The sequence below is a fragment of the Eupeodes corollae genome, chromosome 2, assembly GCF_945859685.1.
Source record: "Eupeodes corollae chromosome 2, idEupCoro1.1, whole genome shotgun sequence".
Classification (NCBI taxonomy): domain Eukaryota; kingdom Metazoa; phylum Arthropoda; class Insecta; order Diptera; family Syrphidae; genus Eupeodes; species Eupeodes corollae.
The window spans coordinates 144781450-144794407 of NC_079148.1; the positions used below are offsets into that span (position 1 = coordinate 144781450).

Genomic DNA, 12958 nt, shown 5'->3' on the forward strand with positions numbered 1-12958 from the left:
TTAATTTTAAAGTGTATTTTAAAAATATTATATCTGAGGCTAACATTATAAGTTTAATTAGTTTTTAATGACGATCTGTAGCGGATGGTGTGAGCAGAACCATGTGTTCTTAATGAAATGAACAATTCACTCTCCAGAATGAGAATCAACAAGAACGAACCAGCTTTGTCAATCCGTCTAAAAAAGAAGACAAATTTGAACGAAATTTGTTAAGAATACAAAATTGAATGAAATAACATTTAATGTTATTGGAATTGGTCAAAAATATTTTAGGTTATAAGTCGAAAGTTATCTATAACAGAAGTCTGGAAAAATCAATGCATTTCTGTACCTAACATTAACCCCTGTTTTTAGTTTCATGATTTCATGTTATGTCGAAAGAATGATGCAGTGCTTTTTATTCTCTTCTTTTAAAAAAAAACTTGGTTGTTTTTTTAAAAAGTTGACATTAACTTAAGGCAGTCATTACCTGCTTGAAATCAAATTCAATCTGATACTTCATTTAAATATTTCCTTACAACAAATGAACGTTTATTATTGATCACCTCTTGCCAGCTGTCTTATGTCAACTGTTATTAAATCTTCTCATCACCATCATGTCGTCGTTGTCGGTGTCGTCGTCGTAGCCGATCTCGTCATTTGTCGGCAGACTTTGAAAAATCAATTTATAATTTCTCTTCTTTTTTGTATGTTATCAAAAAAATAGTAGAAATAAATCAATCCATGTGACCTGCACTAATTAAACGTGAATATACAAATTAATATGAGTATTTCTTTTTGTTTATTGTCGTTGTTAAAAAAAATAAATTTATTTATTTATTTTCATTTGTCTATATATGTACGAGTATATGTAAATTATAATACCTAATGTTAGGCTATGCATAATATGTACTCTATCGCAAGTATAGTAATCAATTAACACCATCATTAAAATGACGCCATTTGTATAGATAGTTGGTGTCAAACTGTCTACACTCTTAACTCGCTACACGCTATCGTATACGGTATCCGTAACATAGTCATTTTTGTTGTTATTGCTATCGTTTAGGTTGTTTGGTGGGAAAATATAGAATACGGAAACACAGATACCTGTCTACCTATCCAGCAAATTATCTTAATTAGGCATATATGAATATGCACACAGTATATATTTATTTATTTTTTGTATTTCTCTCTAACGAACTATCTATCTATCTATTTGCTGCCAGACTGGTTTAATTTATTTAAAATCCTTTTATGGTCATTTATGTATTTTTTTCATCTTGGTTCTATATCCATTGGAAAGTAGGTTGATTTGGATTTTATACAAATAAAAAATAAATCAAAATAAAGCAAAGGTTCCATAGGCGCATTGTGCTTAGTTGCTGAAATATGGTTTAAAGCATTCGAATGGCAGAGAGTCGTAAGAAGTTCCACATTCGTGTAGTACGGCTAAAGAACGAATCTCTTTAACCAACAGCAATGGTTTATGCTAATGGAAATTCCTAAAAGTGCGAGTTATAAGGGCATTGTTAAAATTACACTTTCATTTTCTCCATTTTCAAAAAACACACGCTTAGTAAAAATACCTTTAAATTACAATATTTATTAGCAGTTTTTTGCAATTTTCCTTTTCATTAGATTTTCCTATTTTTTAAATTTAATACGAAGCACGTGTTGTAATTTTTTTGTTTTTGGTTTATATTTATTTTTGCGATATTATTTATGCAGGTCAGCTACGAGTTCATGCTGTTTTGATGGATGTCTTTTAGCTTCAACATGCGTCAGTAACATTGATTGTCATCATCATCATCATCGGTATGGTAACGTTAACAAGCGTATCTATATATCTAACTAGAAGTTTCAGTGATATGGTATAGCTATTTGTTTGTGGGTTTTCTGTATATATCTTTTTTTACTTTGCTGATTTTGATTTCGTATTTTTTTGGCAAGTTTCCGTTTTGAATTAATGAAATTCAGACTCAACTTTATACATATGTATCTTTAAAAAAAAAACTTCGCGCGGTTGTTGAATTTAACATGCACAGCGATTTAAAAGCGATATATGTAGGATGATGGCGGAGAAAATATAATGCATGTAATAAATTAATTTTATATTCATTTTTATTTTATATATGATTCTTTTTATTTGTATTTAAATTCAAGAGACTTCCAAAAGCTATAAAATATTTATATGTTTTTATTTTGTTGTTTTGTTTGTTGTGTGTTTCTTTTGAGTTTATTTTGTTTTTATCTGTGAGTTGTTAAAATAAAAGAAAAAGTCAATAACATGTTGCTTTGATTTTTACATGAAAATTTATAGGAATCATTAGTTGTTTTTTGTTTGGGGGGGGGGGGGTTGGTTAATTTGAACTTAAATCATATTTTTTTTGTAATATTCAATAGATATTTATTTTTATAGAACTTTTATTATAGGTTTTTTTGAAGTGGGTGTAATTTTGTAATATTTTAAAATGTACAACATGTCAATTTGCTAGATTAAAAACACTTTACGAAAACCATTATAATTTTGTATGGTACCTATGGGTTTTATTTATAGCAAGCATCAACTGAATGTGACTTTAAGAAATCATAAAAGAACCTTTTTGACATTTATGATTGTCAAAATGTCTTTTATGGGTGATAATATAAAACTTAACAGTTAAAGTAGCCACTTAGTGATTTAAATCTTTTAAAAATGATGTTAAATTCGTTTAAAATTAGTTAAAACATTTGGCTGGTATCATTTAAACATTATCTAATATCAACAAACATTTTTTGTCTAGAAGTTTGGGAATCTCCATTTTAGTTTTGAGATTCTGTTTATGTTGTGCACGCACTTAAGGGGTTATGAATACCCTAAAAATCATTGAACACAATACGAGCAATTAAAAAAGGAGAATGGAATAAGAAAAAAGATACCGATTCACATTAGAATGAGTGAGAAGGCATTCCACATTCATGCAGTGCGGTTAAAAACAAAATCTCTGTACATAATACGTCTTAAATGAACCTCAAGGTAAAGGGATTGGAGGATAGAAAAAAGCTATTTCGATTGAGAAATATTTATGGAAATAGCGAAATAATAATGACAGGCATGAAATATTACGACAGTGTACAATAGTTTAAAATATTTAGTTAGGCAACGGTTACAACAATCTTTAGAGTTCTTTTTATAATTCCGTTAAAGAGTTTGGGGCACCTGTCCTTTTCATGTTTGGGACGAATAAATGATTTTTTTTAAATACAGAAGGGGTACAAAAACTATTTGCATCATTCAAGAAGACCAAAACATTTAGCAGCATTTTTGGACATTTCATATATGGATTGCTTCTTGCAAAGTCTTCGGAATAAGAACCTTAAACTGATAACTTTTAAGTTTCCTCCAGCCTTTGGAAAGTGGTATCTGGGACTAGTTATACTTTGTGAGTAAGAACCTTAGTAAGACTAGGCATCTTATCATCGCTTAAAATCCTTTTAGTGTAACCCAATCAATAGAAATCTAATTAAATATTTATCGAATTTCATCAAAAGCTTCATTAAAATTAAATTGTGTAGATATATTCATTTAAATTGTCACTTGGATATCATAATTTAAGAAAAGCCACATATATATTTATGTGCATTAAGATACCCTTTTCATGGGTGGTATAAAGGAATTCCTCTAATTAACCAGATATTGATGCGCCTATCCATAAATTATACACTACTCCAATAGTCCTGCACGAAATTATTACACTAATGAAATACCATTCAAAGGACACACACAGAAATACAGAGGAGATTCCTTTACTAAATGTCATATTACAACTAAATTAACTAAACTTATATACGCAAATATATCTCACTAAACAACCGACTTTGTTAACACTCAAAGTGGAGGGTCAATAACACATAATAAGCAAAAGCCAGCAAATCCAACAAAGCTTGTGAAGCTATAGCAAAGCACACAAAACAATAATAATATTTCCATAAATTCTGATTATCGTTTGTTGTGTTGTGTATATAAATTATAATAAATTACGTAGGCACGCACAAAACACAGCTGATAATCAAGTGTTGTAAAATTGCTGTTAGTACTACCGACACGAGTATAGTTTAATGTGAAAACAATCGAACTTTCGACACACACACACAAATTCATTTTAAATTCTAAATTAGATGGAATTGGAATTTATAGTTGCGTATGCAAAACATAACATTGAAGGAAACATCACATTTTACATCATTTGACAGATATTTTACATCTACAATTTACATATTATGTACCTGAAGATATATGTATATTGAATATGTCACATTAAACAGGCAACTTGACATCACATTAGTAAATTCTTGATCAATTGAAATAGGTAAGGAGGGGTACAAATATTTGCGAATAAGGATGGCAGGGAAGAGGTGTTTTTAAAGTTGATCTACTTTTATTATACATAATTAAGAAAAAAAAGAATTAACATTGCTTTGACATTCTTTTTTGTTAATGTAGCTAGTGTCATGTTAGTGTATTGTATTCAAATTGGTTTTCATGAAATCAGGACGAACTTAAAGTATCATTAATTCAAGACTCTTTTAAAGTTGGGGAAGAATGTCTTTAACAAAATGTATACATTTTAAATAAATAAATAAATTAAATCACACGAACACCTTGTTTTGATCTGTAAATTTCATTTTTAATGCAAAAATAAATCAATAGATTTTATCCGATGGAATTGATAATTTGTTGGACTCGCATATTTTTCATGACAAGAATTACTTTTGAAGGATTTGTCAATTCCTCACAACTGGCGGTAAGAGTAGACAAAACCGAAATTGATTGAACTCAAGACCTCTGACATGCTAGTGCTACGCCACTAACGATTACAACTACAGGTAAGAATCTAATGCTAAATTATTTCCCTCGTCAAGTGAAACAGGTAGGTAAAAGTGTTTCCCAATAAAAAAAGAAAGAGAAGAGGTCAAGAAAATTTTGTATTTTAAAGTTAACCTACATATTAAACGTCGGTATCTATTGGAAAATATAGATTTCAATCAAAAACAAATTGATTTTTTTCGTAGTCAATGGAACTCTCACCCTCTTGTCAGTGGAACTAGTGTCAGTGTATCTGTCAAATTTTCATTCATAATGGCTTTTTGATTCTAACCCTTGAAATTACAAACTGCATTTTACGTCAAACTGACAGATACGAATTCGATTGAATTTTTTTTTATAATAAACACACACTCAATTACTACCCTTATTATATTATGCTGAGGCACAGTGTGAGCAGGAGGAAGAGGAGAGAGGGTTTAAAAGGAGATGTTTTGAATTCCTGAATATTGCAATGACTAGAAAAGACAGAGTGTGGTAAGGCATTCCACATTCGGGTAGTACGGCTAAAGAACGAATCTCTGTATTTGACAGTACGACCGAAGTTGGGCTCAAGGGTATACTGATGAGAATCCTAGAAGCGCGAGTATTACGGTTGAACTGTTTAAGGGGAGGAATGCAACTAGCTATTTCACTAGAGCATAAGCCGTTAAAATAACGGTAAAAAGGGTCAGACAAGAGACCTTACCACGATGTTCAAGCGAAGTAAATGAACTTATTATGATATATATCAATACATAGATGATATCTATCAATTTAAATGCTCTACGCTCAATACTATCTAAGAGGCTTAAGTAAGTTGCAGGAGCACTAGCTTCACCTAAGGAAACCCAAACACCTTGTGGCATTTTTGGCGACATCGCGTATGTGATCAATTCACAAGAGGTCGTTGGTGACACACATACCGAGAATATCGAGGTGTTCAGTCTCATTGATGCAAGTGCCATGAATGGATAATGGCAATGGGGTATATCTCGCTTTAACGATACAAGACAGCATTGGATTTTCGAAGCATTAAATTTCACGCGGTTTCTTAATCCCTATTGAACAACGCTGTTTAGGTCCGAATTTAATGAGCTTATCATACTTTGTCGTTGCAGCTCCACATCCGAAGAAGAGGGATGTGAGTCTGAAAACGAATATGAAAAGCTAAGAGTACTATCGTCAGCGAAACAGCGTATTGGATTAGATGTTGCAGACAGGAGATCATTAATAAAAATGAGAAAGAGTGCTGGAGATAAAACAGAGCCCTGGGGCACACCAGCATTTATTTTATAGTTTTCAGACTTGAATCCATCCAATACTAATTGTAGTGAACGAACCGAAAGGTAATTACTAATCCAATGAAATAGGGATTCATGAAAACCAAAAGCACGCATTTTCGATAAGAGAACCTGATGCCAAACCCTATCAAATGCTTTTGAAATATTAAGTGCAATAATCTTACCGTCTCCAAAACGATGTAAAGATTTGGTCCACTGTTCTTTGGGATGAACCATGAGATCACCAGTGGACCTATTGCTACGAAAGCCGTATTGCCGGTCATTAAGAAGCTTTTGATCTTCAAGATATTTCTTGAGCTGATAATTAATCAGCGTTTCCATGACCTGGAAAGAAGGGACGTAAGTGCAATCGGTCGGTAGTTAGAGGGTGAGGAAGATTCGCCTTTTTTGGGAGGTTAATTTCTATCTAGCATACTTTAATCTGTGCATTTTATTTCACATCGAAAATTAATCCATTGGTGTTCCAATAGAACACGAATGCGAATATTATTGCATTTTGACAGACCTAAATAAGAAGTAAATTGATTTTAACAATCAAAGGCTCTCTTAAGGCAGTTAAAACAATTTGCTTATTCTTTTTAAATTGTGCATGTTGGAAGCATGTACATATTTCGCTTTAAAAAAACTCAGTTGGTACTTGAAGTTTGAAGTTATGTTATTATAACACATTTCAGTCTGAAGTTTTCATAGATAGCGTTTAAAAAAAATTACAAAAAACAACATTTTAGAGATTTATCTGCACTAATAAATAATTTTAGACAAATTAATGAAAAAAGGAAGCTCTGGTTTCCAATAAAAAAAACTCATTCTAAATAATATCTTTTGTTTTTTGACAGTGACAAAATTTGCTCTGAAAAGAATTGGAAATTGACCGGCTACATACATAGCTGAAATATCACAGATCTTCAAACTCTGAGAGTTCTTGTTGAGATTTGAAGTCTAAAGTGTTACTGTTCAAACCAATTCAGCGTTTATGTAATTTATAAATGAGTATATTAAGGCATACATACGATTACAAAATCTGAACCTTTTCACAATTGTACCGTTTAAATAATTTTTGGGAACAAAGTTTTAATTTTTTTTGGAAATGTATGAAAATAATAAATTCATAACTTTCATAAAATAAATTCATAAAATCCTAAAGAATTACTGAAGAAAAGTTGAAACTGGTAAATTTGTCAAATTAAATTTGGAAATCATATCAGATGGTATTACTTATGACATTTTTTTGTAAAAAAAAAAGATTGCGTTAATGTTGTTTATGAATACGACTATGACCGCATTCATATGACTAAAAAGATACAGTTTCATCATTTGTGTGTTTGGGACTGAGTTCTTATTATTTTAGTTAATCTACGCACGATAAGAATATAATAAAATGTTTTGGAAACAAATCAAAAATATATAAAATCTTGCGAATGATGTCTATAAAAAGTGGTCGAAATAAGGAGTTACATATCTGATATTAAAATATTTATGATCGTATTCATAAACGTTATGCAATTCATGATAAAAAAATTAAATGAAATATTGATAACTTGTATAAAGAAAATTCATAAGGATACGAAATTCTTAAGAATTTCCGCAAAAAAAGCCCGAAATTCGGAATTATCTGATATTATATTTCGAAATTCTGAAGTTTTAGAGCTCACATCCTATTTCCTATGAATTTATCCATTAAAAACGTATAATTGTTTATTAAGTTTATGAATAAATTTATCAACGCATTCATACGACTAAAGAAGATTTATTTTTACAATTTTCATACATTCTTTCATTTTTGAATGTTGGTTATTTTTTTTTATTTATGCAATTCATGAAAATAATAAAGTATTCATAACTTGTGCAAGGAAAATTCTTAAGGATATCAAATTCTTAAGAATTTCTGTAAAAAGAGCCAGAAATTCGGAGTTATCTGATATTATATTAGTTTCCCTCCTCACATCCTATTTCCTACGAATTTTTTATATTCAAAACGGACAATCGTTTATTCAACTTATCAATAAATTTATGAACGCATTCATACGACTAAAAAAAAATAATTTTACAATTTTCATATATTCATTCATTTTTGGTAATTAATTTTGGCTATTTTGTTTATTTATGCAACTCATAAAAATAATAAAGTATTCATTACTTTTATGAAAAATCATTGATAAATTTAATAAAATCTATAGAATTTCTGTACCAAAATTTGGAAATTCTGAATCAACTGAAATTAAATTCAAACGTTTTGAAGTTATCATCAATCACTGGCAAAATATCCTAAGAACGAAGATATTGAAGATGATGAAGCTTTTTATAATAGGAATCGTTCAAATTAGTTTTCCGATCTATTTTGGACTATCAATCGCTCTGCTAATTTTTAGCTTGGCCAAAATTTGGAGGACTTTTGTTTGAGAACAATAATTTTAAGCAATTTACGAATACTTTTATGCAATCCATAAAAATAATAAAGTATCGATAATTTTTATGAAAAATGATTCATTAATTTAATAAAATCCATAGAATTTCTGTACCAAAATTTGAAAATTCTGAATCATCTGAAATTAAGTTCAAACATTCTTACTCTTTTTTTAAATCTTATTAGAATGGATAAAAGTTTTAAATGTCGAGGTGGTCAAACATCGCGTTTATGTTATTTATGAAAAAGACTATGAACGTAATTCATGCAATTAAAACGAAATTAATATCATTTGCAACAAAGTTTAGATTACTAAAGTTATTTTATGGAAGGAATTAAGATCATACATTTTTAATATCTTTCATGAAATAAATTCATGCATGGACTTATCCTTATCTCTTATAGAAGGCTAAGAATGGGAACTATCTCAAATTGACTACAACTCTTTAAGCTTCTTTAAATACATGATTTTCGTACCATAAACAATTTTAAACTATAAAATGATATTGTCTATCTCTTATATAAAGACAAAATATACTAAGAACGAAGATATTGAAGTTTATAAAGCTTTGTTTCATTAAAATTTCCAATAAAAATGGTCCAAATTGGATTTCCTATCTTTTTTGGACTGTCAATAGCTCTGCTAATTTTTAGCTTTCCCAAAATTTGGAGGACATTTTGTTTGAGACTAATAATTTTAAGCAATCTACGAATACTTTTATGCAATTCATGAAAATAATAATGTATTCATATCTGTTATGAAAAATTATTCATAAATTTAATAAAATCCTTAGAATTTCTAATCCAAAATTATGAAATTCTGAATCATCTGAAATTAAATTCAAATGTTCTGAATTCATAATCAAAACATTCTAAGAACCAAGATATTTCTCGTAAATCTGCAATAAAAATTGTTCCAATTGGTTTTCCTATCTATTTTGGGCTGTCAATAGCTCCAAAGCTTGGCCAAAATTGGGAGGACTTTTTGTGTGAGACCAATAATTTTAAGTGTACTTAAAAACCACCTTCTTAACTTTATCTTGCCTAGATTTTAATTATCTTGTCCCTTAATAGACAAATTTACTCTAATCTTCATTTACCCTCTAGACTGATGGTTTAAAATTAAAATAGTTTTAGTTTAAGCTATTTTATTATTCTCCATGAGCTTAAATTAATCAAATAAATAAATAAATGCTTTTAACTATTATCTTTATGGACTCCAACAATTCTCGAAAGAACTTCGTGGAAATAAAAAGTGCACTGATATCTATCATTATATAAATAGACAATCAACTTTATATCACATTATTATTCTTATTAGAAATAAATTGGTTCATTATAATGATCAAACTCACCTCTTGTATCATAATTTCCATCGTCAATTTTAACATCAATCGACTCAAAATATCCGCTAACCGAATTGCATGCTTCGCGTATCGTATCCTTATTCGAATCAGCATGCAAATGATGATGCGATGTTGATGAAGATGATGATAAACTCGATCCAGATGAATCCAAATCCAAATTCTTTGAATTTACTAATAGAAATAACATTTGAAAACAAAATAACGATACCATCATATGGTAATTGCACTTTTTATTATGATTATAATTATAACACTTTAATGAGGCCATGTTGACAAATTTTTAATATTTTTCTTTTTCAAAAAATATATTAACAAACAAACGGAAATTCAAACGAAATTTGTATCCCAAAAAAATAAATAAACAAAAAATTAAATTTAAATCGAAATTGAAATTCGTTGATCGATAAGAAAAAAAAGTAACGAATTTATTTTTGAATAACACACGACCGAGAATGCACTATTTTTTGTATTATTATTATTTTTCACCAAAAAATCAACAAACAAACAATAAACCAAAATAGATAGAGGGCAGCACCGACCAATTCGCAATGCGAATGCAGCACAAGCGATAAAGGCTAAGGCGACAACGACTATACGATACTTTACGCTACGACGACGACGACGTTAAGCGAGCGACACGATACGAAAACGAATAATTGTGTATGCAGCTCAATGTGCAAAAAAGCAAAGCAAAAGTAAAACAGTTGTGTCGGTTTGTTGGTGGGCGGGTAGGCGGGCTGCAGTGGTGAACTACAACAACGCACCACTCAAATAACGATCGAGAGAATTAAACAACAACAACAATTACACGCTGAGTGAACGACAACGATACGATATTCGAATACGATACGAATACGACTTTGACTTCGATTCCAATACGTAGACGTCAGTGAGTTTTGCACCTTTTTCACGTTTGCATATTTTTGTTTTACTTTACTTTATTTACACATGAAATACCACTCGAGTGATGTTCTACTGCTGCTGCTGCTGCTGGCTGCTCTGGGTTGGAGTGGGTTTTTGTTTTGTATGTAGAATATAGACAGACAGTTACCCTGGTTACAAGAGGAGATCGAGGAATCGAATCGAATCGAATTGAGATTTCGATCCAGGTATATGGTGGCACTGAATCGAGGAATCGAATTCAAATGGAATCGAAATGACATTTGGGTTGTATTTGTGTGCGTACTGCTACGTGAATAATTTTCAAATTTTAAAACAATGCTCTCAACACAAAGACGAGCGCCAAATTAAATTCAGCTTATAACCAAAAATACTTCATTTAAATGGAGTATTTTTGCTTAGAACAAACAAGATAAAAAAAACTTATCGCACGCACACAAGCAAGACCTCACACACCAATAACTCGATTCCCCGATTCAGGTTTACAAACAAATTTTCGATTCGATTCACCTCTTTCAGTGGGATCGGATCGAGTAATCCTATTTCGATTCGATCCAGGTTAATACGGCGCTAAATCCTGATTCAATTCGGATTCAATTCTCCTTGTAAACGCGGTAAGTGTTGGGCGGAGGTGAACGATAAAATATGCTAGATGTTGTTGGGGCCGGAGAGGGGGGTTACACAAATTGGCAGACACAAACCACTCGACACTCGCTGGTCGTTTACGTTTTCGTTTCGTTACTGCGTTGCGTGGATATGATATATTTTTAGCTTCACTTAAATTAACAGTATATTATTTATATGTTAGAGAGTTTATGCTGCTGTCAGTTCACAATACAAGCCGCCGACAATATTTTTGACAGATGATTTAAAAGTTCGAATTCGAATTTAAATGATTGTTTAATTCGAAATTTGTTGATAAGATGCCAAACGAATAAACTCGATTACACTTGATTTGAATATTATTTTGCGTAGAATTGTCCAATTCAATGGAACTACCAAAAGCAACGGTAACGGTGTCTCGTACTTCTTTCGCAAAATAACGAAATTTTACACTCTGACAGTTCGAATTTATACCTTATCACTTTTCGATACACCGAAACAATTACAAAGGTAGGTACATATTTATATCTAGGGAATCAAAGTTTATTGGGCTTTTAATTATAAATGAGAAAAACAACAAAAAAAAACGTAAATATTTTTTTCTTTTCTTTATTTTATCTCTCTTCTTCAGGCGAACGACATATAACGGCTTTCATACGACAATGACAGCAAAATGATTAGATTATGAAATTGAACTCTTTATATATTTATTTTGTTTGTTATTGCAAAATTATCTGCAAGACTGACATTTTTCTTGGCGTGTTGAGTTTAAGTGTGTTGTCCATTCACATATCTTTTTAGAGAACAACTCGATACGATACGTAAGAACAACAACAATTAGAATAGAAAAAAAGAACTGTAGATATGGAAAAATGCAAAATAAAATCCCGGAACGGAATCGCGTAGCTCTCGGTTATTTTTGAACACACAGACAGCACAAATTTGCCTCACCGTTTGAATAACTCGTCCGAAACTGAAAATGAACATCAATGGCAAAGAGAATTTACCACACAAAACACGGTTATTTACTTCGAACTTGTATCGAACTCACTCAAACTTGTTGTGAACTGAGTGGATGTTGGAGATTGAATCTTCGAACATCACTCAAACATGTTTGATGCACATTTTTTGTCTATATTTGCTTCTTTTTTTTACTTTGGAGAGATGACAGTGATACACGTTGTTTTTTTTGTCTCCTTCCTTTCCTTCGTTCTTACTTTGCTTTTGAGTTGTTTTTCTTTTGTGCATTGGCCTTCTTAACTTAGGTAAGGAGTATGAAGTATGAGGGGTTGAGTTTTTTTTAACTCGGCTCAGCTGTGGAGGATGGATGGATGACGGTGCGAGTGTAAGCTGCGAGGCGCACCGGCTAAAAAAGGAATTAGGAATTATTAACCAAGGCAGTCAGAGTGGAACCTGTCAGACCAGAATCAAAATTCAACCACAAGAAACCAACAACAAAACGTAATGCTAAACACTCCGAGCCTGGGGATAGGATAGAGTAACTTCCACTCGTCAACTTGTGATGATGCATTGTTGAATGAATCGGAGTGTATTG

At 31.1% G+C, this 12958-nt stretch overlaps 1 protein-coding gene across 1 annotated transcript in view; it reads right to left on the reverse strand.

Moving 5' to 3' along the window:
* Positions 1–10943, reverse strand: part of LOC129947904 (division abnormally delayed protein) — a 371073-nt gene extending 360130 nt beyond the window's left edge. Inside the window, exon 1 of the mRNA XM_056058659.1 lies at positions 9889–10943. Coding sequence (XP_055914634.1) covers positions 9889–10168 — 280 coding nt within the window. The 5' untranslated portion in view covers positions 10169–10943. The remainder of the gene's footprint in view (positions 1–9888) is intronic.
* Between the last annotated feature and the right edge of the window lie 2015 nt (positions 10944–12958).